At 54.9% G+C, this 20,179-nt stretch overlaps 1 protein-coding gene across 1 annotated transcript in view; it reads right to left on the bottom strand.

The window, feature by feature from the left end:
* WDR27 (WD repeat domain 27) overlaps positions 1-20,179 on the bottom strand; it is a 62,941-nt gene that overhangs the window by 18,281 nt on the left and 24,481 nt on the right. Inside the window, 10 exon segments of the mRNA XM_074368916.1 lie at positions 1,989-2,110; positions 3,331-3,428; positions 4,147-4,280; positions 5,102-5,223; positions 9,710-9,757; positions 9,760-9,798; positions 14,505-14,629; positions 16,987-17,065; positions 17,931-17,982; positions 19,237-19,658. Coding sequence (XP_074225017.1) covers positions 1,989-2,110; positions 3,331-3,428; positions 4,147-4,280; positions 5,102-5,223; positions 9,710-9,757; positions 9,760-9,798; positions 14,505-14,629; positions 16,987-17,065; positions 17,931-17,982; positions 19,237-19,658 — 1,241 coding nt within the window.

Below are 20,179 nucleotides of genomic sequence, written 5' to 3'. Positions count from 1 at the left end.
CTAAAGGCTGAATTAATAGACACTATGTTGATTACATCTAATGATAATGAATCTAAAGCAAGAAATTAACACAAACCTTTATTGATAACAATTTCAGAATTGGTCACAAAAATTTCCATATGAATAACCGCTAATGGTGCATTTTGACCTCAAGAGCTACCGACACGTGTTTCCCCCACGTAACGCCGCTGAGAGTCACAGAACTACGAGCGGCGAAAGACCCGAAGGCTGACCCTGAGACACCACCACACAGGCCGTCAGCCCCCGTCCACAAACGGTCTGAAAGACGAACTTAACATGACGCTTGAGGTCTGCGGTCGGTTATTAGCGTTCCGATCATCAGACCCTGGGACACCCTAGGCAGGTGTCCGTGACAACGACCTGGTGACCACAGCTCATGCTGCATCATGCGGACACTGGTCCTGCCCCCAACCCAGTCCCAGGGCCCTCCGGCACCCTTGCCTGTCCCCTCAGACGTCAGAAGAAGTGTGGTCGTGATTTCAAACGTTCCGTGGATTGGAACTGAGCTGAAGTCCACCTCCAGAACCAGCAGCCCCAAGTGTGACTTACACACCCTGCGGCTCACGGCAACTCCCACCTGCCTTCCGTGTCAGGGGCACCCAACTAGCAAGACAGATTCAGTGAAGTATATCCATCAGCATTTGTACTTAAACGTACGCAAACCTGGAAGTGAGTCTTCATTTACAAAAAGGAAATGAAGGCTTGTACAAATTCAATAAAAAGAATAGAAAATGAACAAACATCGAGTCTTAACTCTGCACCAGATAGCAATCTAAACACTTTACATTTCGTCCTCTTAACAAACTTACAATTTCACATGAGAAACGTGACACACAAGGGTCCACTCACTGCCACACAAACAGTAAGACCAGCGCAGCCCGGCGTTCCACCGGCCGGGGCTGGGTAAGCCGGCTCGTAACTCACAGCCTAAAACAACCTAACACATGTGCAGCAGACATCTGGAGCTCGCCTCTGAAACGCTGGGCACCCGCGAGGCCCTGAGCGTCAGAAGAACAGACCGCAGACCTAGTTCGCGAGAGAGGCAGGCGGACGACTGCAGGCACGGCAGCTGACAGCACTGCCCGCTCCTCCGGGCTGAGCAGCGAAGAGTGGGCCAGGACAGAAACGCCGCTCAGGGGTCACACCTTTCCAGGGGAAACAAAGAGCCAAAAAGCTCCGATCAATCCGACAGAGGCTGAGGGGAAAAACGAAAAAGCAAAGGAAATCTGTGATGAATAGAAAGTGCAGAAGTTTTGCTGAAAGATTGAAGAGAAAGCACAAAACCGGCTCCAACGATGAGTCACCGTAATTGCAAACAGGCTCGGGTCGGGATTCAAGGAAAGCACTTAAAGTGCATTATTTTAAAAGCCGAACGTGAGGGGCGGGGGAAAAACAGCACACGCTAAGTAAAAGGAGGCAAGGGTGGTTATAAATGAAACCTTTAATTTGGAAAGCCATTCCAAATACACCAAAACTCAGCGCCGTGGCTGCAGTCACAAGTCTCCTAGATGTCCTTTTGAAATAAACTGTGAGACAGTGAATTCATCACAACGGCCGCCAACTCACCTCCCCAGTCTTCGAGCCGCGGCTGGGGTATTTCTACACTTTTTCCCAGTCAGGACGGACTACCTGCAGAGAGGCTGCTGACTCACGCAGGCCACTTCTTACGCCTGCAGAACCCACGTGACTGTCACTCCCTCAGCCCTGAGACTCTCGAGCCCTCCGCCAAGCTTTAGGTGAAAAGGCGCTGCCAGCAAAACCAAAAAGGGGGCCCATAAGATGATCAAAGACAAAAGCACAAAAAGAGCATTCAACGTGTATTAAAGCACCTTCTCACGTCAAGCATTAGGCTTAGAATAACGGAATGATGGCAGCAACGGCACGCGTGAGGCTGCAGCACACGTCCGTATCCGCTGAACACTCAGACATACGGTTTACAAAGGGCGGCACCGTCAGAGCCGACTCGCTGTATTCCGGCAGATCTGGTGGACAGGACGCGAGTGGGCTGCGGCCACCAGCGTGGCGCTGCAGCCGGCGTCAAGGTCGAAGGCTTGCAGGGCCCTGCTCCACCCGGCAGCCAGCACCAGGTCTGCGTGTGCAGCCAGGGAACGCTGTCACCCAGCTCAGCAGGGAGGGGCAGCCGCTCGCTCAGAACAGCAGAGGACGCAGAGACAGAGGACGAGTGACCGCCTTCCCAGGCTCCACGCAGGGCCCTGATCACAGCCCCGCTCTCCCCTAGCTCCCCGGCAACTGGCCGGAAGCAGCAGGTGGGGTTGCTGCCCTTACAGTCCAGGGAGGCTAGAGACCTCCAGAGCCACCCGGCCCAAGTCCAGAGACGGGACAGCCGTCCAGGGGGCTGGTCTGAGCTCGAGACTAGACAGTGAGGCCACGAAGTGTCCGGCGTCACCTGGGCGGGCTGCGGGCTGGGGGCGTGGCTCACAGCATGACACTTGGTGCGAACTTTATAAATTGGGCACTTGAGGGACAGTTTATGAGCCTGGGGGTCATGTGACCACCAGAATGACCAATCTTCAGTACACAGTCCTGAAAACTATCATAAAAATCCACGAAGTAGAAAAAGCCCTCCGTTTAGTAATAAACCTGATTCTAACACCAAAACACACAGACATCTTCACTCGAGGCCAGGATAATCAGAACACACTCTGCTATGCGTCCTTTATTCTGTTTAGCAAAAGAGTTTTGCGTAAAAATATCACATTTCCAACTAAAATATGCTAGAACCCCTAACACCTTGTGTCAGTCCTTCTGAAGTTCCAAGTATAAAACTTTTCAAAAGAACTTGACTTAGATCTTTGAATAAATTAAAATTGTATAGAGTTTCTGAAAATCAAAGCTTTGCATCTAAATAAATGAAAATCAATGCCTTTTAATTAAAAATGTTAGCCACAAAAACTCAAAATTTTAAGTTTTAGAATCAATTTCATACCCAACAGCGACTGCTATAATTCTCGCCGCCTTCCCCGTGAGGCGGGGCGACCTGCCCAGCCAGCCGAAGGGCGCCCACGACCAGGGCAGCGGCCTGCTGTCGACCGCGCTGAGTTCCTGCGTCGTCCTGTCAGCTGTGCGGACCAGGCGCCTTGGCCGCACCACCCGGCGCATCACGTGCTCTGCTGTGTCTGTTTTACTTCTCCTTTGAGGCCATTCTCACTGCTGAGATGAACCGTCACTCGTGTCATTAACCCAGGACTGTGAGCGTCCCGAGTTCCCAGGGCGCAGCCCGGAGCCGCTCAGCTCGCGCCTCTGCAGGACAACGGTGAGGCTGTGAAAACACGGCAGGAGAAAGGGTACAGGGATGAAAGCCGTTCGCTGCCGATAAACCGGTGATCTCTCCCGCATCGGTCACGGCGAGCCGGAAGACAGGCGTGCCGCTGCTCCTCCGTCTGTGCCTGGAGGAAGATGAGAGCTGGTCACAGCCTGCCTCCCTTCGCTGCAGCTGAAGAGTCTACCTCAAAACCCTTGAAGACAAGAAAAGTCTTCCTACCATTTAATAATCACATTTGTAACACGGAAGGAATAAGGAGTCGGCTCCCTGAGCTTTCCTTCAGGTGACTCTCCTTCTCCCTTTAGTAAAACCTCAAGGACAAGCACTGTCACACGTGAACAGTCGTGCGTACGTAAGGGGACACCCAGCCAGTCATGATCTGCGTTTCCACTTAGACAGAAGTTTGCAGTCTTTTCCAAAGGGTAGTGTTGATTTAATAAATGCAAGCTCTTGACCCCACAACAGCAATTTCATAAAGGAAACGGAGCCCTAGGAACCCCAGGACGTCATCCTGACAGCGAGGCAGCGAGGACGCATGTGCCAGAGCTGGGTGCGGCCAGACAGGCGTTCAGTGGTCCATACAGCTGCAACCCTATGGCCGTGCACGACTATTCCACGCGTTTACCCGTCACAGACAGCACCAGCCCCACGTACGAAACCGGTGAAACGCGCTGCACCAGGGCCACAGCTCCAGCCTCCCGAGCCTGCCTCCCGCCCCACCCGGAGCCTGGACGGCCCCGCAGCGGCTCCCGCGTGGACCCTGGTGAACGTGAACACTGTTCACACGTAGCTCGCTGCTGCGGCCGCGGCCCCGCGAGCACAGGCCAGGCCGGGGCCACCACCTCTTCATGTCGTCCTTGCGGGTGTCGAAGTGACACTCGAGCAGCTGAAGCTCGGGGCCCGCGGACAACAAGGTGTACGTGTCCACGCAGGAAAACTGCACCGACCGAACGGGCCGAGGAAGCTGGTCTTTGCCCTGCAGTGCAAACCAGTAATCACCAGCGATGCCCGTCAACGGGGCGCCACTGCGCTGACCGCGACCCCCCCAGACCAGATGCCGTTTGTTCTGAATGACAGATGTACTTTGCTGGAACAAGTTCACCATTTTCATTTCTTCTTCCCGACTTTCTAAAAAATGTTATATGGTTAAAATTCTACTGTAATGAGTGCTGTGAATTTGGGCCATTTAAAAACTTGAAACTGAAAGAAAATGGAGGCTTGGCAGTCAAACACATCGTGCCAAATCTGCACGTGTTTTAAAACGTCGTCTGAGGAGTGGGCTCCCACGCTGGCGCAGCACGGCCCCCGCGCCGCGCGGTGTGGAGGGGGAGGGGAGGCCCCGGGGTCGAGGCCCAGGGCCAACTCCTTCCCTGGAAACAGCTGCCCAGGCCTCGCGCTGCACATCAGGGACTGACCGACCTCCCTTCCTGAGGGGTCTCCAGGACTCAGTCCCCTTCCCACAACAGGACCTGGAGAGCAGGAACGCCAGTGCATCCTGGGACGCCCGCCCTTGGCCAGCGCGGGTCCGAGGAGCGGGAGCGACGCCCACCTCCCTCCTGCCAGGCTGTGGAGTCGCCATCTCCTCCCGCCCTCGCCCCCCGATTCCACACGCCCTCCTGTTAGTCCACGGAAACAGGCATTTCTCCCCAGAGGTACATCCTCCACGTACCACCCATCACTATCACCTCTGCTGTCAAGTCACATTGACAGTATCACTAATAGGACAACAGACACTGTCACTCTACTGTAAAAGCACGCTGCATGCACGTCGGGCAGCCTCCGCGGGGTCGCCACTGCCAGACACAGCGCCAGCTCCGTCCCGCGGGCCGGCCACACCCTCAGCTCCCGTCCTGGGAGGGGCGGACAGCAGCACCTGCCGTCGTGGCTCCAGCACACGGTGCTCACGGCCCCGCCGTGACCTGACAGGGACAGAGCGGAGGAGGGAAGGACCCAGCCCTCGCCCCAGCTCCTCCAGGAGGAAACCGCCCAGCACAGGCGCCTCCCAGCTGAGGGACCTGGGAGCAATGCCCCAGCAGGTGACTCACACCTCATTTAAAGGACAAATGCGGTTTCTGAAGGTGATTCAAAAACCCGCGGTTCTTAAAATACGAAGTTCAAAATCACGTGTACATTTGTGAGGTACATTTTCAAAGGAGAAACAAAACATACAGAAATCTGTGGGCTTCACAATAACGCATTTTAAGGAATCGTTATTCCTTTAAGGTTGAGGGAAAAGTCAGAGGGTTTAGCGGACACGCTCACACGTGACCTGACTGCGGTGATGCACCTGCAGAGCTTCACCTGGAATGGAGGCGGCTGTTCTGGACTGAATCCTGAGGGCGCCCACGTGCCCGTCTTTAGGCACCTGAACGTCAGCAGCACCCAGCACCCCAACAGCAAGATGCCCCAGAGAGCCTCTGAAGTGTTTAGGGCATTAACAAGTGAGTCAACAGAGGAAGAAATACGGTACAGTTCATCTCGCGAGACCGGGCCGAGCAGTGCCTTGCCCGTTGCTTCTTCCCAGAACGCCTGGCAGAGGCTCTGAAGTGCCCCCTGTGGTCTGTCTGCTCATTGGGCCGCTGTGGCCCCTTGACGTCTCCTGCCACCTCCACCCCCAGCCCCGCTTTGCGGACAAAGTGCGTCTTGTGATGTAACCTGTCTCCATGCCCAGCGATCATGGCGTCCGAACCGCTAAGTGCACAGACAACGGGCCCACTGTCTCTCAGCACAGCCCCTCCTTTCACAGGGACATAAGCAGATGCTCAGGAGGGAAAGGACCACGCCCCGGGCCAGTTCGACGGCCTGTCCGCAGGGGTCGGCCCAGCTCTGGGCTGCCCGGCCGGCCAGCTCCGACCTGAAGGAGTGGCCGGGCGAGGACGCCAGGCTTCTGCCCGGGCCCCCAACTCCTGCCACCTCCCCTGACCAGGCCTGCTCTTCCAGGTGTCTGCCGTCCCTCCGGCTCTGAGCCTGCACACACGCTCATCTCAGAACCTCGCCCGGCCCTGGGAACCACCCCGCAAGTCGGCCCAGAAGCTGCCACCACCAGCCACCCTGAGAAGCGGACAGTCCCACAGAAAGCTTCCTGGAGATGCCTTCTTGGGATTTTGGAAATGAAAACCATGGTCCAACAAGAAGTGGTGAGAAACAGAAGAGGGCAGGGCTGCCCAGGTGACAGCCCGGGGCACAGGAGCTGGACCTCGGTGGTGTCCAGGCAGGCGTGGTGGGAGCTGCAGGCCGGAGGAAACCGGTGACGCTCTCTGTGCTGCGGTGAACTGTTACTCCTTTGACATCACACTTGTCAGAGACCCACCAGGAGAATCAGAGAAACCGGGAAAGCTTTACCAACAGTGCACGTCTGAGCTCCTGGGGTTCAAAGTCCCTGCGCAGAAAACCGTCTGCAATGGCTTTGCTGCCCTCTGGTGTCCGTCTCTGGGAGCCGGGGCACCAGCACTCTGGCCAGTCCGGCCGCAGGCATCCATGGGCCGCCCAGCTAACCAGCAGCCATCGGGGTGGCCCCTCGTCATTTCCAAAGACGTGCCTCAGACCCAACAGCCACCCGCAGAGTCTGACCAGGGAAGGGCGTGTACACCATCCGGTAGAACCTTCAGACCAGATGCCGCGAGGCCACACATGGTGACGTTCCTTCTGTAACCCACAGCAGAGGGGACCCCTCCTCTGTCCTCCCATCCCTCCAACCACTAACCAGCACCCTTGCTGGGCGCCCGGACAGCCGGCGGCTTAGTCACCAAAGCAGGTGGAAGCACCGCAGAGTAGACCCCACAAGGGGCCCAGGGCCCGAGGAGCCCGCCTGGCGCTCCTGCTTGTGCGTCCAGGCAAACCCCAGCTCCGAACGACACCGGGACCCCAAAAGGACCACCTTCTCCAAGCTCCGCCCTGGACACGGGAAGTGCCATGACCTCCAGGCCAGTGCAGACCTGTGGCTGTGGGGTGAGTGCCCACCCCGGGGGCCAGCTGAGCCACGGGCCCACGAGGGACCCCAGCCGGGTCCCATCTCACCATCTACATCACGTGTGCGTCTTCTCCCCAGAACCACTCGGAAGGGCTCCTGCCTGCGATGATTGGTGTCCCCGAGTGTGCGTGGCAGGGACGAGCTCCAGAGACAATGAACAGGACACGAAGCCCGACCTGAGCCTCTCCTTCTCCAGGGCCAGGGCTCCAGCTCCAGCTCCAGCCAAAGGGACAGGATGGAAGGTGGGCAAGTGGGAGCCAGGGCGTGCGGCGCCTACCACAGAGAGGAACGTGGGAAGGGGCTAACCCGGCAGAGCTCGGACAGGGAAGAACTTAAGATCCAGAAGCAAGAGTCCTCAGCAGAATTTCATTCTCTTGTAAGAATTCATTTTTATACAATTCAATGAAATCTTAACTCATTTAATCTTCTGACCCCCCCTCGCCCTCGTGGTCCTCCTGAACGTGCTCAGACCTACCAGCCAGGTCCCTGCACCCCGGCCCCGTGCCCAGCACACTCAGAGCAGGGATGGGACGGGGCACCACAGCCCTGTGCTGGACAACAGCGTTTGATGGAAAATGCTCTGAAGTCTACACACAGACACTGTTATTAAATTAACTGTGACTGTGATCAGTGGTTTTCCAGCTGGGGCACACCGCCCGGCTATGCTCTCAGAGGTCCTGAGTCCTCCAGGAGGGGCTTACGTTAGCATCTAACACTGACTTCAATCAAAATCTTCTTTTCTCATTTGTCTTAGTTCATGATGGAAACAAAAACACCCATTTCTCTGCCTTCTGGGTAAGTGCTGAGAGACCAATCACACTTCCAAAGTTGAAGTGTTAGATTATTAACCAACTAGCCGAGTAAGATAAAGTGATGCACTCATGCCGGCTAGGTGGGTAACGATGACTCTTTTCCCCAAAACAGAAAGAGAGTGCGCGCCTTTTTAAAAGGCGAGTTGGAACACCCACCGCGTGCTGTGAATTCAGCAGAAGCCCCTTTTTCCAGCAAAACCCACAGACAGTTGCTCACCACCGACATAGTCAGACTGGATAACCCATGGGACCTGCCCGTGTGCGTGTGCGAGGGGCCTCACCAACAGCGGCCCCAGCACAGGGTCCGGGCCTGGAGCAGCCACAGCGTGTTCTGGGGTCCTGTGGGCTGGAGGCTGGAAGCGAGACACTGCGGCCCCCGAGGGCAGGGCCTGGCCTGCCCCCGGCAGCTGCATTGGCTCCTGTCCCACCAGCCTGGGCCTACCACCCCCTCCCTCCTCTCTGGTTCACAAAAACACATGGACTAGTGAGAGATTTCTTTTTTGTGTTTTTGTTGTTAAAATATCTACCAAGTGTAAGTTTGAAGCAAGTGACACCAGGAGCCTCGTGAACAAGCGGGGCGAGGTCTCAAGGTTCCTGCCCGGGGCCCGGTGTCCGAGCCACGAAACCGGAACAGCAACCCCTCTGGCCTCGCCGCCTGACCTCAGACTTCCTTGCTTACACGTCTTCACCTTGTTATGTTCATAAGCCGTCCGTGTACAGACCCCACTAACCTTCAGAACACGTTTCCGCCACGTGTCTGGCAGATCCGGCTTCACTCCCCCGGACGCGAGAAGAGCCCTCCCGACCGCGGGTCCCCGCCACCGGTGCGCTGGCGGCTCGGCCTCACAGCGACGCTCGCTGGCGGGCTTAGCTGAGCCCAGTGGCGTCGCCTCTGTCAAATCTCAGCATTTCATTCCCGAGTTCAAGACTTGGTTCTATTCCATTCTTGTCTCGAAGGGAACAAAAGTGGACTTAGCCATTAACAACAGGACCAGCGGGGGACTGAACCTGTGCCCACGGGACTGAAAAGCCCACCCTGAAGCCTCGCCCGGGGCTGCGGGCAGGGGTGAGCGACAGAGAGCCCCGAGCCCGCCCGCAGGCCAGCAGGCGAGGGGAGTGCCCGCGCCCCGACCTCACCGGCCGCGCCGCCTCGCTTGCTCTTCGGCTCGTCGACCCCGCTACAGACAGCGCCTCTGACACGGGGGTTGCGGCACCCACGGGGCCTACGTGGTTCCGCAGGAACGTGGAGTCAGTGGGTAGCCTGGGCTCGGGCCAGCTAACACGGGCAGAGCCGCTGGCCCTGAACTGGGCCGGCGCTGCTGTCGGAGGGGCGAGCTCCCGCCATCACCGGGCCGACCGCGCGCCTCCACTCGACACGCGCCCGCAGAGGCACGTGAGCCAGACACGCCTGCGCACAACCCGGGCCCGCGGCTGCCCCTGTGACCCGCTCCCTGCACCACAGGCCATCCTCCCTCGGAGCCGCGGCCCCGCCCTCAGGGAGGCGACCTGGACAAGCCCCTCTGCGCAGACCTGGGCGTCTGGAGTGCTGCATCTGGCAAGCGCAGGTGGTCCGCTGACAAGACCCACCCCAAAATCCACGTTAACTCAAATGCTACATTTTACCTGAAAAAACAGCAGGCGTCCCCATGAGGTCAGCATCAAAGACCAGGGACAGTGGTCGGCTAAGCCACAGGCCAGCCGCTGTCTACCTCCTGCTTGAAAAAGAAGAGAAACTCCTTATAAAGCATAACTCACAGGAGCCACAGTTGCACCAGGTAACGTGCAGTCAGCCTGGGGTTCGTTTTCTCCAGTGGTGAGGAAATCTGAGACAGGTGACAGCGTTTCCTCAACTCCTGACCCCGGGCACTCAGGGCCCCCTGGGCGCCAGGCCTGCGCGGCCCCTGACGTCACACCCCCACGCCTTTCATGGAGGGGAGCCCAAGAGCGGGGCCGAGGGTCCCGGGAAGCAGGGCCAGCCAACAGGCAGCGCTGGGGTCTGACCCCGAGCCCAGGGCCTCTCCAAAGCCCTGAGCACCTGCCTCCAGCAACAGACTGGAAATAAGTTACAGACTTCCCCCATAACATTCAGACTTGAGGATCGTACGTTCATAACCACACGCTCAGTGAGCAATGTCACAAAGGCACTTACTGGTAACACTAGAAATCTGCTTTCCCAAAATTGCTCCAAAAATTCGTCAGCTAGAACTATGTGACAAACAAGGAATTCAGCACAGCGGTAAACAACAACAGCCTTGAAACCCACGTGAAATACTTCGGGCAGATGGCCCATCTAACAGGCATGGAGGCTGGGCGGGGAGTGCACAGACAGACCTGCCCTGGGGAAGAAGCCACATCCTCACCTGTAAGCAGAGCTAGACGCCAGAAATGATGCCCACTTCCGAGAAGAAGAGCTCAGACAGTGGAGCCGCCAGACTGAGCTCGTAGCCAAGCCTGGTGCCGGCGCGCAGGATGCCACGTGCACACGTGGCCGCGCTGGGCTGATTCTAGCGACTGCGGGCTTGATATTGTAACTTCAAGTAACCAAGACTTTCAGATCTACTTACAGCAGGACAGTGGGCAGAACGAGACACTCTCACAGATGCAGTGAAGCGCAGCTCGGGCTGGACGGGCGCTCCCGAGTACTGAACACGGCGCAGGGCGGTTTGGTGGCGGGACACTGCGGGCTGCTTGCTGAGCTGGCAGAGGGCTCTCCAACGGATACTCCTTACTTTAAGGGAGATCAGAGAAAATAATCGAGATAGTCCAAAGTGAGATTAGAAATTAAAAAAAACTAGAAGTAAGGTGGATTCTCCCCTAATTACATATATAATTTTATTTCATAAAACTCAAATATATATACATATATTTAAACACACATATACATGTAAATATACATATAAATATATATTCATACACATACTCCTACATTCAAAACCATGAAATGCCATCTACATGCTGCCTATAAGAGACTAAGACTATAAGAGCTTAAGACACAGGCTGAAAAACGAGGGTATGGAAAAGATATTTCATGCAAATGTAAACAACAAGAAAGCAGGGCCAGCAATACTCATGTAAGACAAAACAGACTTTAAAACAAAGCTGTTCAAAAAAAAGAAGGACATTATATAATAATAAAGGGGTCAACAAGATGCTATTACACACGATAACACATGTGAACTAAGGACAGGAACCCCTAAGTACACAGGCAAACATTAACAGACACAAAAGGAAAAACTGACCCCAATACAGTAATAGTCAGGGGATTCAACACCTCACTGATTCCTCACTGACTGATGAGAAAATCAGTAAGGCAACACTGGTCTTAAAAAAAGCAATGGGCCAGTTGGCCTTAATAGGTACTTACAGGACATTCCATCCAGTAACAGCAGAACACACATTCTTTTCAAACGCATCTGGGACGGTCTCCAGGACAGATCACACCGTAGGCTACAAAGCCAGTCTCAGCAAATCTAAGAAGATAGAAATTACATCAAGCACTTTTCTAACCACAGCTTGATGAAACTAGAACTCAGTTACAGGAAGAAAAACGAAAAAAGCACAAACACATGGAGACTAAAACACATGTACTGAAACCAATGGGTCAATGAACAAACGAAAAAGGAAATCAGAAAACAGGGAAACCCCACTTCCCAAACCTGCGGGACGAGCGAAGTAGGTTCTAGCGGGACATTCACAGTGACACAGGCCTCCCTTGGGGAGCAGAAGAATCTCAAATAAACAACCCAAACTTCCACGTAAAGGAATTAGAAACAGAAGAATAAACAAAGCCCAAAGTCAGCAAAAGAAAGGAAACAATGAAGATCAGAGAGGAAATAAAACAGAGACAAAGTTAAAAAAACAGGGAAAAAAATCAATGAAACAAGAGCTGTTTTCTTGAAAAGATAAGACAAAATTGACAAACCTCTAGCCAGGCTCACCACGAAGAAAAGAGAGAATCAAAATACACAAAATAAGAAATGAAAGTGGAGAAATAGCAACCAGTGCCACAGAAATTTTAAAAAATCATTAGCAAATACTATGAACAGTTACACGCCAGCAGAGTGGACAGCCTAGAAGAAACGGACAAATGTCTGGAAACATACAACCTTCCAAAACTGAATAAGGCAGAAGACAAACCTAATAGATGGATCACTAGCGGTGAAACGGAATTTGTAATTAAAAAAAAAAAAAAACAAAAACCTCCCAGCAAACAAAAGCCCAGGACTGATGGCTTCGTGGAGGAATTCCACCAAACATGTACACAGGGCTCATCCTGTCCTTCTTAAACTACTCCGAAAACTTGAACAGGAATCACCCTTCCTGACTTCAGACTATACTACAGAGTCACAGAAATCAAAACAGTACACTACTGGCACAAAAGCCCAATGGAACAGGACAGAACATCTGGAAATAAACACACCACCTTATGGTCAATTAATCTATGACAGAAGAGGTAACAATAGACAAAGGAGAAAAGACAGTCTCTCCAGTAAGTGGTGCTGGGAACACTGGACAGCGGCCTGCAACAGACTGAAAGTGGAACATTCCCGAATACCCCAGGCAAAACCAAATTAACTGAATTAAAGATCTAAATGTAAGACTGGAGACCACGGAACTCTTAGAAGAAAGCAAGGTAGAACGCAGACATAATATGTAGCCATTGTTTTTCGTCTGTCTCCTAAGGCAAAAGAAATAAAAGCAAAAACAAACACCTGGGATGTAACTAAACTTACAGGTTTTGTACAGGAAAGGGAAGCACTGACAAAATGGAAAGACAGCTCACTGAGTGGCAGAAAACGCTTGCAAGCACTGTGGCTCACACCAAGCTAATATCCAAAACACATAAACAGCTTGAACGACTCAACACCAAAACACCAAACCACCTAATTGAGAAAAAGGCAGAAGACCTGAATAGAATTTTTCCAAAGAAGACACACAGATGGCTAACAGGCACATGAAAAGATGCTCAGCGTCACTACTTACCAGAGAAATGCAAATCGAAACCACAGTGAGGTATCACACCTGTCAGAAAGGCCATCACCAAAAAGACTGCAAACAGCAAATGTCGGCGAGGACGCGGAAGAGAGGGAGCCCTCCCACACTGCTGGTGGGAATGCAAACCGGTGCAGCTACTGTGGAAAACAGCATGGAGATGCCTCAAAAGCTACAAATAGAACTTCCATACATTGCAGGAACTTCACTGCTGGGTAGGTATCTGAAGACAATGGAAACACTAAACCAAAAAGATACATGTACCTCGATGTTCACAGCAGCATTACTTACAATAGCCAAGATACGGAAGCAACCCAAGTGTCCATCAACAGATGAAAGGATAAAGAAGATGAGATACATAGGCACACACACACAACGGGATATCAGCCATAAGAAAGAACGAAATTCTGCCCTTTGCAACAGCGTGGATGGACCTAGAGGGCACTATGCTCAGTGAAATAGGTCAGAGAAAGACACGCACGTACGATGTCACTAGCATGTGGAAGCTAAAAAGGCAGACGAAAGAACGCATACGACAAAACAGAAGCAGACTCACAGACACAGAGAACAGCCTCGCGGTCACCAGCGGCGGAGGGGGGTGGGGAGAGACATAAACCGCTGTGTATAAAATGGATAGGCGAGAAGAGCGTGTTGGGAAGCACAGGGAAGCATAACCGCTATTTTGTAACACTTTACATGGACTATAACCAACAAAAATCCCGAGTCGCCGTGTCACACTCCTGAGACCAACACAACCTTGTAAATCAACTACGCTTCAGTTTTAAAAACTACGAAATAACCCTGCAAAGTGGACTTACATTCCATCGCGCCAAAATGCACATCTTAAGTACAAAATATCGAGGATTTCTCATGTTTAATATGAACCAGCATGAGCACCGTGATGACTGTGGGGGGAGGGCTCTCAGTAAAGAAAACATTTTACTTTTCAGTTCACACTCCTTGTGCGTGGCTAACTTAATACTCAGTATTCAGATCATCTATAAAGAGCTTGCATTTGCCGTGAAAAGAATCACATCCCGTTCCTACAACAGATCGAGGAGAGGCTGGGGAAAGGACTGACGCTGAAAATCCAGTGCAAGGAGGCTGGCAGGTGCAGCCGGCAGGACCCCTTGTCCAGGTGCAGCAAGGGCTCCACAGCCTCCAGGCGGTGCCACAGCCACGGGCCGGGACCAGCGGGGTGTGACCCCAGCTCCTAGGGGCCCCCCGCCTCGCAGCCCAGAACCCACAGCACAAGCAGGACACACGTCACAGGGTCAGAGCATCAGGAAGCAGCAGGCGCGCAGCAGACGGCACAGAAGGAAGTGTTGCTCTGAAGCCTGGGAGCCACTCGGTGACAAGCCACCCACATCTGTTCACACCACCTGCACTCAGTGCAGCGGGGAGACGCCCTGCACGCCTGCCTCACTGTGGGACAGAGCCGTCCACATCGTCCACTGGTCGGGCTCAGAGCCTTGCGCTAGAAACCTGGGACAGGGCGCGGGGTCCTCGCCAGCACTGCGACCCAGGTCACCACAAAGCCCAGGGGGCCCCCTGGAAGCGGAGGACGGAACCTAGAAGATGAGGTCTAACCACCTCTTTTGTGCTCAGTCTGGATTCGCCCGTCTGCAGCGGCCGTGTGCACAGGCCTCGCACCCAACACGGGATGAGCTCCACCCCGCCTGGCGGGCCGCGTGCAGAGATGCCCTTCAGTCCGAGGTGCTCAGAGCAACGGGACTGCGCCAGCCCAGGGCCCCGCCCTCCCTCCGCACACGAGACCCGATGACGCAGCCCCAGCGGAGCACCTCTCCACTCGCTGATCAAATAAAACCTCCCTTGGCCTCTGAACTGAACCTGGTCTCGTTCTACACGGGGCAGGAGGAGGGCCCGACGGGGAAGGGAGGGAAGCACCCGCAGCCTCGCTGCAGGCCGCCCGAGAGCCGGACACGGACTCAGGCACCAGAACATCAGAGCTCAGGCTAGGTTACATACCACCTGTCACTGATCCTGCATTTGAAGGTCTTTTACCTTCTTGAAATTAGTCTTTGGTGAAAACAGTTACACTGTGGGAAAAAAACTCTATGTCACTCCGAAAGATTAAAAGTTCTAAGCTCAAGAGACCTACGTGTTGCAGTAAAAACATATACACACACATACGCATTTCCTGGTCGCAAGTTAGTAACAAACCGAGTGTTTAATAAACTTTGTTTTTAACAGCTATTCCTCCAATTCTATGTCCACATTGGCTGTTTCACATAAAGTGGCTGGGACATAAAGTATATTTGGGTATAAAAATTCCAGAGAATAACGTGCTATTTACCTGCACACCGTGGACCCCTAGGAAAACACTCAGAGGATCATTTCTGCAGCCAGGTGCGCAGGGCACCAGGCTCAGCTCCAGGACGGGGGCTGTGGGAGCGAGACGGGGCTGGGGTGCCTGGGCCTGGGCCTGGGCCTGTGCGGGGGGCATTGTGGGGGGTGTACTGCTGCAGTATCCGAAGTCCCCAAGGGCTGACGGGGACCGGACCCGGGCGAGGCAGTGAGGACACAAACGTGAACCCGTCCCACCCAGAGGACAGGGTCGAGCGCAGCTGAGCAGGGACCAGCCGGGGGTCTGAGGAGGAGGTGGCACGCAGGCGGGGAGGCGGGCGCCATCCAGAGCAGCCTCCCCGCCTCCCCTTCTGTCCTCACACTCCTCAGAGATGTCTCAGCACTGTCTGTCCCCACCCGGTGAGCCCGCGTAAATCCTGAACCATCACCCTGCACTCTTCCTGGGCTGCTGCTGGGGGCCGGCCTCCTCCCCCTCGGCTCCCACTGGGGGCCCCCACGCAGGACTCACCCTAACACAGTGGATCCTCAGAGTCAACAATGAACATGACAGGCTTCATTACCAACGAGCTGTCCCACAGCGCAGGGCGTGGGCCAGGGTGTGGTTTTACTGGGGCGTGAGTCCAGAACCCATCCGTCTCCCATCCCCGCCCGCTGATCCATCCAGCCACAAACCCCTAAGTGCTTTGTGAGAGGGTTCTGAGGTGCCACTGCTGCTGGTCAGGCCCAGGGGTTTACAGAACAGATAAAACCACACTCGCTAGTGGTGGGGGGGGGTGTGAAATTGTATAGCGAGCAAGTAGGGCTGGGGGCCTGGACCCCAGAAGCAGAGGCGGGCCACCTGCAGGAGCCCCCGGGCAGCCTCAGGGAGGCAGGGGTTGGGAGGGGGGTGCAGCGCAGGGCTGGGGGTGGGGGCATGGGCAAGTGTGGGGCAGGAAGAGGTGGGGCTGCGGGGACGAGTGGGGACCAACCAGGGAGAGGCCTGGAGAGCTACCAAGGACCCCAGCGTGTGCTCTGAGGGGACCCCACGGGGCTCTCAGTAGGAAGGCTGTTTTGGTCCCTGTGTTAAGAATAAAGGGTCAGAACCCAGGGTGGAGGAGGGTGGGACACGTCTGCATTTACACAGAGAAGCCAAATCCACCTCGGAGAAACGCGGGATCCTGAAGCAGCAGGGACTCTTGAGGCTGTTGCACCGAAACTTCTCAGCCGTCACGCGGGTTCCCTCCCCGTCTCTGGGCCCGCCCCCGCCCTGCTCACCTGAGGTCCCCAAACACGCTGGACCTTCACACTCAGGGTCAGAGCAGGGCCGCGCTCCCAGAGGGCCATGCGGCCCGACCTCTGTCCCGGCCCCGGGCCCCACCCTTCCCCTCACTCACGGGGCTGTCACTGCCACTATCATCGGTCCAGGACCAAAGGCTGATCCCAGGCCGGGTTCACAGTAAGCACTCAGTGGGCGCTGCATCAGCTGCTGCCACTTGTGCAACCACGATGTGCTGGGCCCGGCCTCCCCACCATCAGTGCCGCCCCTCACGCATTTACCCCCGAGCCCCGGGGCCCCCAGCCCCCCGGGCCAGCCCACTCACCGCGGGGCGGCCGCGTACCCGGACGACCAGACCTGACTGTGGAAAACCAGGGGGTGGTCCTTCATGGCGCTCCAAGCAGCTGGATAAGAATGTGAATAAAAGAATCAGCGAATCTTTAATGTTGCTGCTGCCTTACGGACACAGGGTCCTAAAAACAGCGCAGTTCACCCAAGTGCAAGGAGCTCACGACCTGTGGATTTAGGAGGTTTCAGACCTGACGCCTAACCAGCTGTACAGCAAACAGGTCAAGCCAAGGCCGTTCAAAGCACAGGAAAACAACGAGAGCGTTTTCCTCGCTCCTAAATGGTCCTGGACCGCAGTGTGTATGACACTGTGTGTTTCAGATGCTCAGGGACCAAGACGCCAGCTCTCTCCGGCAGCGCTGGCCGGGCGCCCTCGAGGTGGTGCCACCGGCCACAGGGAACGTGGCGGCGGGGGAAGCGGGTCCACGGGGCAGGTCACTCCAAGGGCTGGTGACAGACGAGCCCTCCACGGACAAGCGCAGCAAGGACCTGGGACCCCCTCAAACGCCTCCTTCGCGCTTTCACTTCTCACGTGACAGAGACGAGCGACCAGCCACCAGACGTGGTTTGATCAGCGCATCTTGCTGGCAGCGAAGCTTCTCTGCTTTTAACATACGGTACGTTCTCCACAGCACTGCTGAGTGATTACAACTCTGATCCCTCACGAGCTTACCACAAATGCTGACAAATCTCAAAAATGCTTTCAGACAAAGCAAAATTCTGCCTGAATTACTTTTTTTATGTACATTTAATACTTGATATTCAACATGAATATTCTTTACAATATTATAAAATGCTTTTGAAAAATGGATAAATACATGCTATTGAGTAATTCTAAAAAAAATTTTTTAAGCAAAGAAATGCAGTTCTGTTTCTGGAACTATTTCCAACCTGGTAAGCTGAGCCCCAGCCCCACCTCACAGGGCACCGGGGCCCCACAGGCCCCCCGGCGGAAACCGGGCAACCTCTCCGCCTGAGTGGCAGGGAGGGGAGAAGCCTCCTCCGGAAAATCAGGCCGACGACGGGGGAGATGCCTTCAGGATGAGGTAATAAGCTTAGCGACAGGCCAGAGCATCTGACCACAAGAAAGAGCTCAAATTACCAGAATCAAGTTCGTAAGCGCACAGCTGCATGTTGTTTTAACACAGCAAGTATTAAAATATAACCGGCCTTCATCACACGTAATTTTTTCATTATTTCTATTCTGCTTCTGTAAGTAAGAGAGATGCAAATTTTGAGATTACAGTATGACTACAAATTAGTCATTTTCACTCATTTTCCACAAGAATATTTTCTAAATAACACATAAAAGTGTCACAAAAAGTCAGTGCTTTAAAATTTCACCACTCCCTGGACTCAGAGAAACCCTAATCTCTGTAATAACCCTAACTGTTTATACGACTGTCTGTACTGGAGCTTTTGTCCTAAAATCTGAGTACCATTTAGTTGTGACGCAGGTACAGTGTGCACACTCACACAAAAACGTCCTCGCTAACTTGCCGAGGGAATGGATCTGTGCGTGACACTTCACACATGATGGGGTGTGGTGTGTCAGGACAAGATACCTCGAGATACAACACGGCCAGAGCCTCAACCGGGAAGGGGTGGACACAACAACGGGGAAGTGGGTGAGGAGGACAGCAAGCCCCAGAGACCCCACCAGGATTTCCCGGTGTTTTCAACTCCTGTGAATCCTACCCAGTTCAGGGGAAGAAACACCGGCGCCCTCCCCGCCACAAACACCGTGTGGAAACACGCGAGAGGCAGACAAGATGGAGTGAGGGAAGACGCGCTGAACCTTCACTCCCACCCGCGGGGACCCGCGAGGCAGCGGGGCCGACCCACATGCCGGCAGCTCGGACGAGGGACGGCCGTGCCCGTCTGGGTCCGAGCGCGTCACTCTCACCGGGCGGCCTCCCGCTCGCCTGCTCGGCGCGTCTCTCCTCCACGCGACCAGGACGCAGCGGAGAGGTGGGTGAGACGCAGGAGCTGCAGCGAGAACGCAGCGCTGACCCAGCAGACCCGAGCTGCAGGCTGCGGACGCGGCGGCGGCTCCTCCACGCGGATGTGGACACGCAGCGAGGACGTGAGGAAAACCATCCAGCTTACTCTTAACCCTTCTAAGAAACGAAGCTATATTTTTAATAAAAGTGATGTTTTAGAATCTACAGTCTGTCCTGAAATAAAATGACGTTTCACGTGCAGATAAACTAGGAGGTGTTAGTTACGAACAAGGCGGGAGCCAGAGGTGCAGGAACTGCCTCGAGCAGGGCTGGGATAGCCGGGTCGACCCAACCGTACTCCCCTTCCTCAGAGAAGAGGAATCTGGGTTCTCCAGAGGGAACCTCTGTGGGGGACGGTACCTCGGCAGCACCGAGAGACTCCTGCCCACGTCGCAGCGCCGCTGAGACCTCAGCAGGGTGGTGGGGTCGATCTCCACCAGGGCGACCTTCTTCCCAAACAGGGATGTGAGCAAGCAGAGGGCCTGTGGAACAAGCACACATGCCTTGACCATGACCGACCAGGAACAAGAGACAGGCCGCCGGGCGCCACAGCGCTGCTCAGAGCTCCTGCTGGTGGAGCCATGGCCGCAGGGACCCTGCGTGTCACTGAGCCCCCACGCCAAGACCTCACTGAGGAAGTCGGTCACTGCACCGCCATGGGGAGAGGGTCGGGGAAACCCAGGTCCAGAGGGACACGCATGGCGAGTCCACGTGCAGACGGTTCCTGACTGTCCTCACGACCATGGGCACCACTTGCCACAGTGCATGACCCAGCCACTCAGACCCTGAGGCTCCTGAAGTCTTTGTTTCCAGCAAAGAGAGAGAAATGTCAGAGTGTAAGGGGTGAGCACGGGAACGGAGCACTCCCTGCCTGGTCCCCGAGTGTCCGGGCGCTGGGACATCAGGACAGGGTAGCAGGTCACGGTCCTGTGGAGGAGGAACCCCGGGGCAAGCCCACAGACACAGACACAGAACGTGGCAGGAAGGTGCTGGTAAGAGGACACAACCTGAAGCTGGGAGACGCTCAGCTGGACCTTAAAGGACAGATGGGAGGGTCGCAGCTGAGCCGGCAGGAGGAGTGGGCGTCAGGTGCAGAAGCCAGCAGGGGCTGGAAGTCACATAAGCAGAGAGATGACAAGGAAGGAGTGACTCCCAGGCAGGGGAGGT

The sequence above is a fragment of the Camelus bactrianus genome, chromosome 8 (genome assembly GCF_048773025.1).
Source record: "Camelus bactrianus isolate YW-2024 breed Bactrian camel chromosome 8, ASM4877302v1, whole genome shotgun sequence".
NCBI classification, from domain to species: domain Eukaryota; kingdom Metazoa; phylum Chordata; class Mammalia; order Artiodactyla; family Camelidae; genus Camelus; species Camelus bactrianus.
Note: the sequence above shows the minus strand (reverse complement) of the source record. Positions and strands in the feature narration are given on the sequence as shown.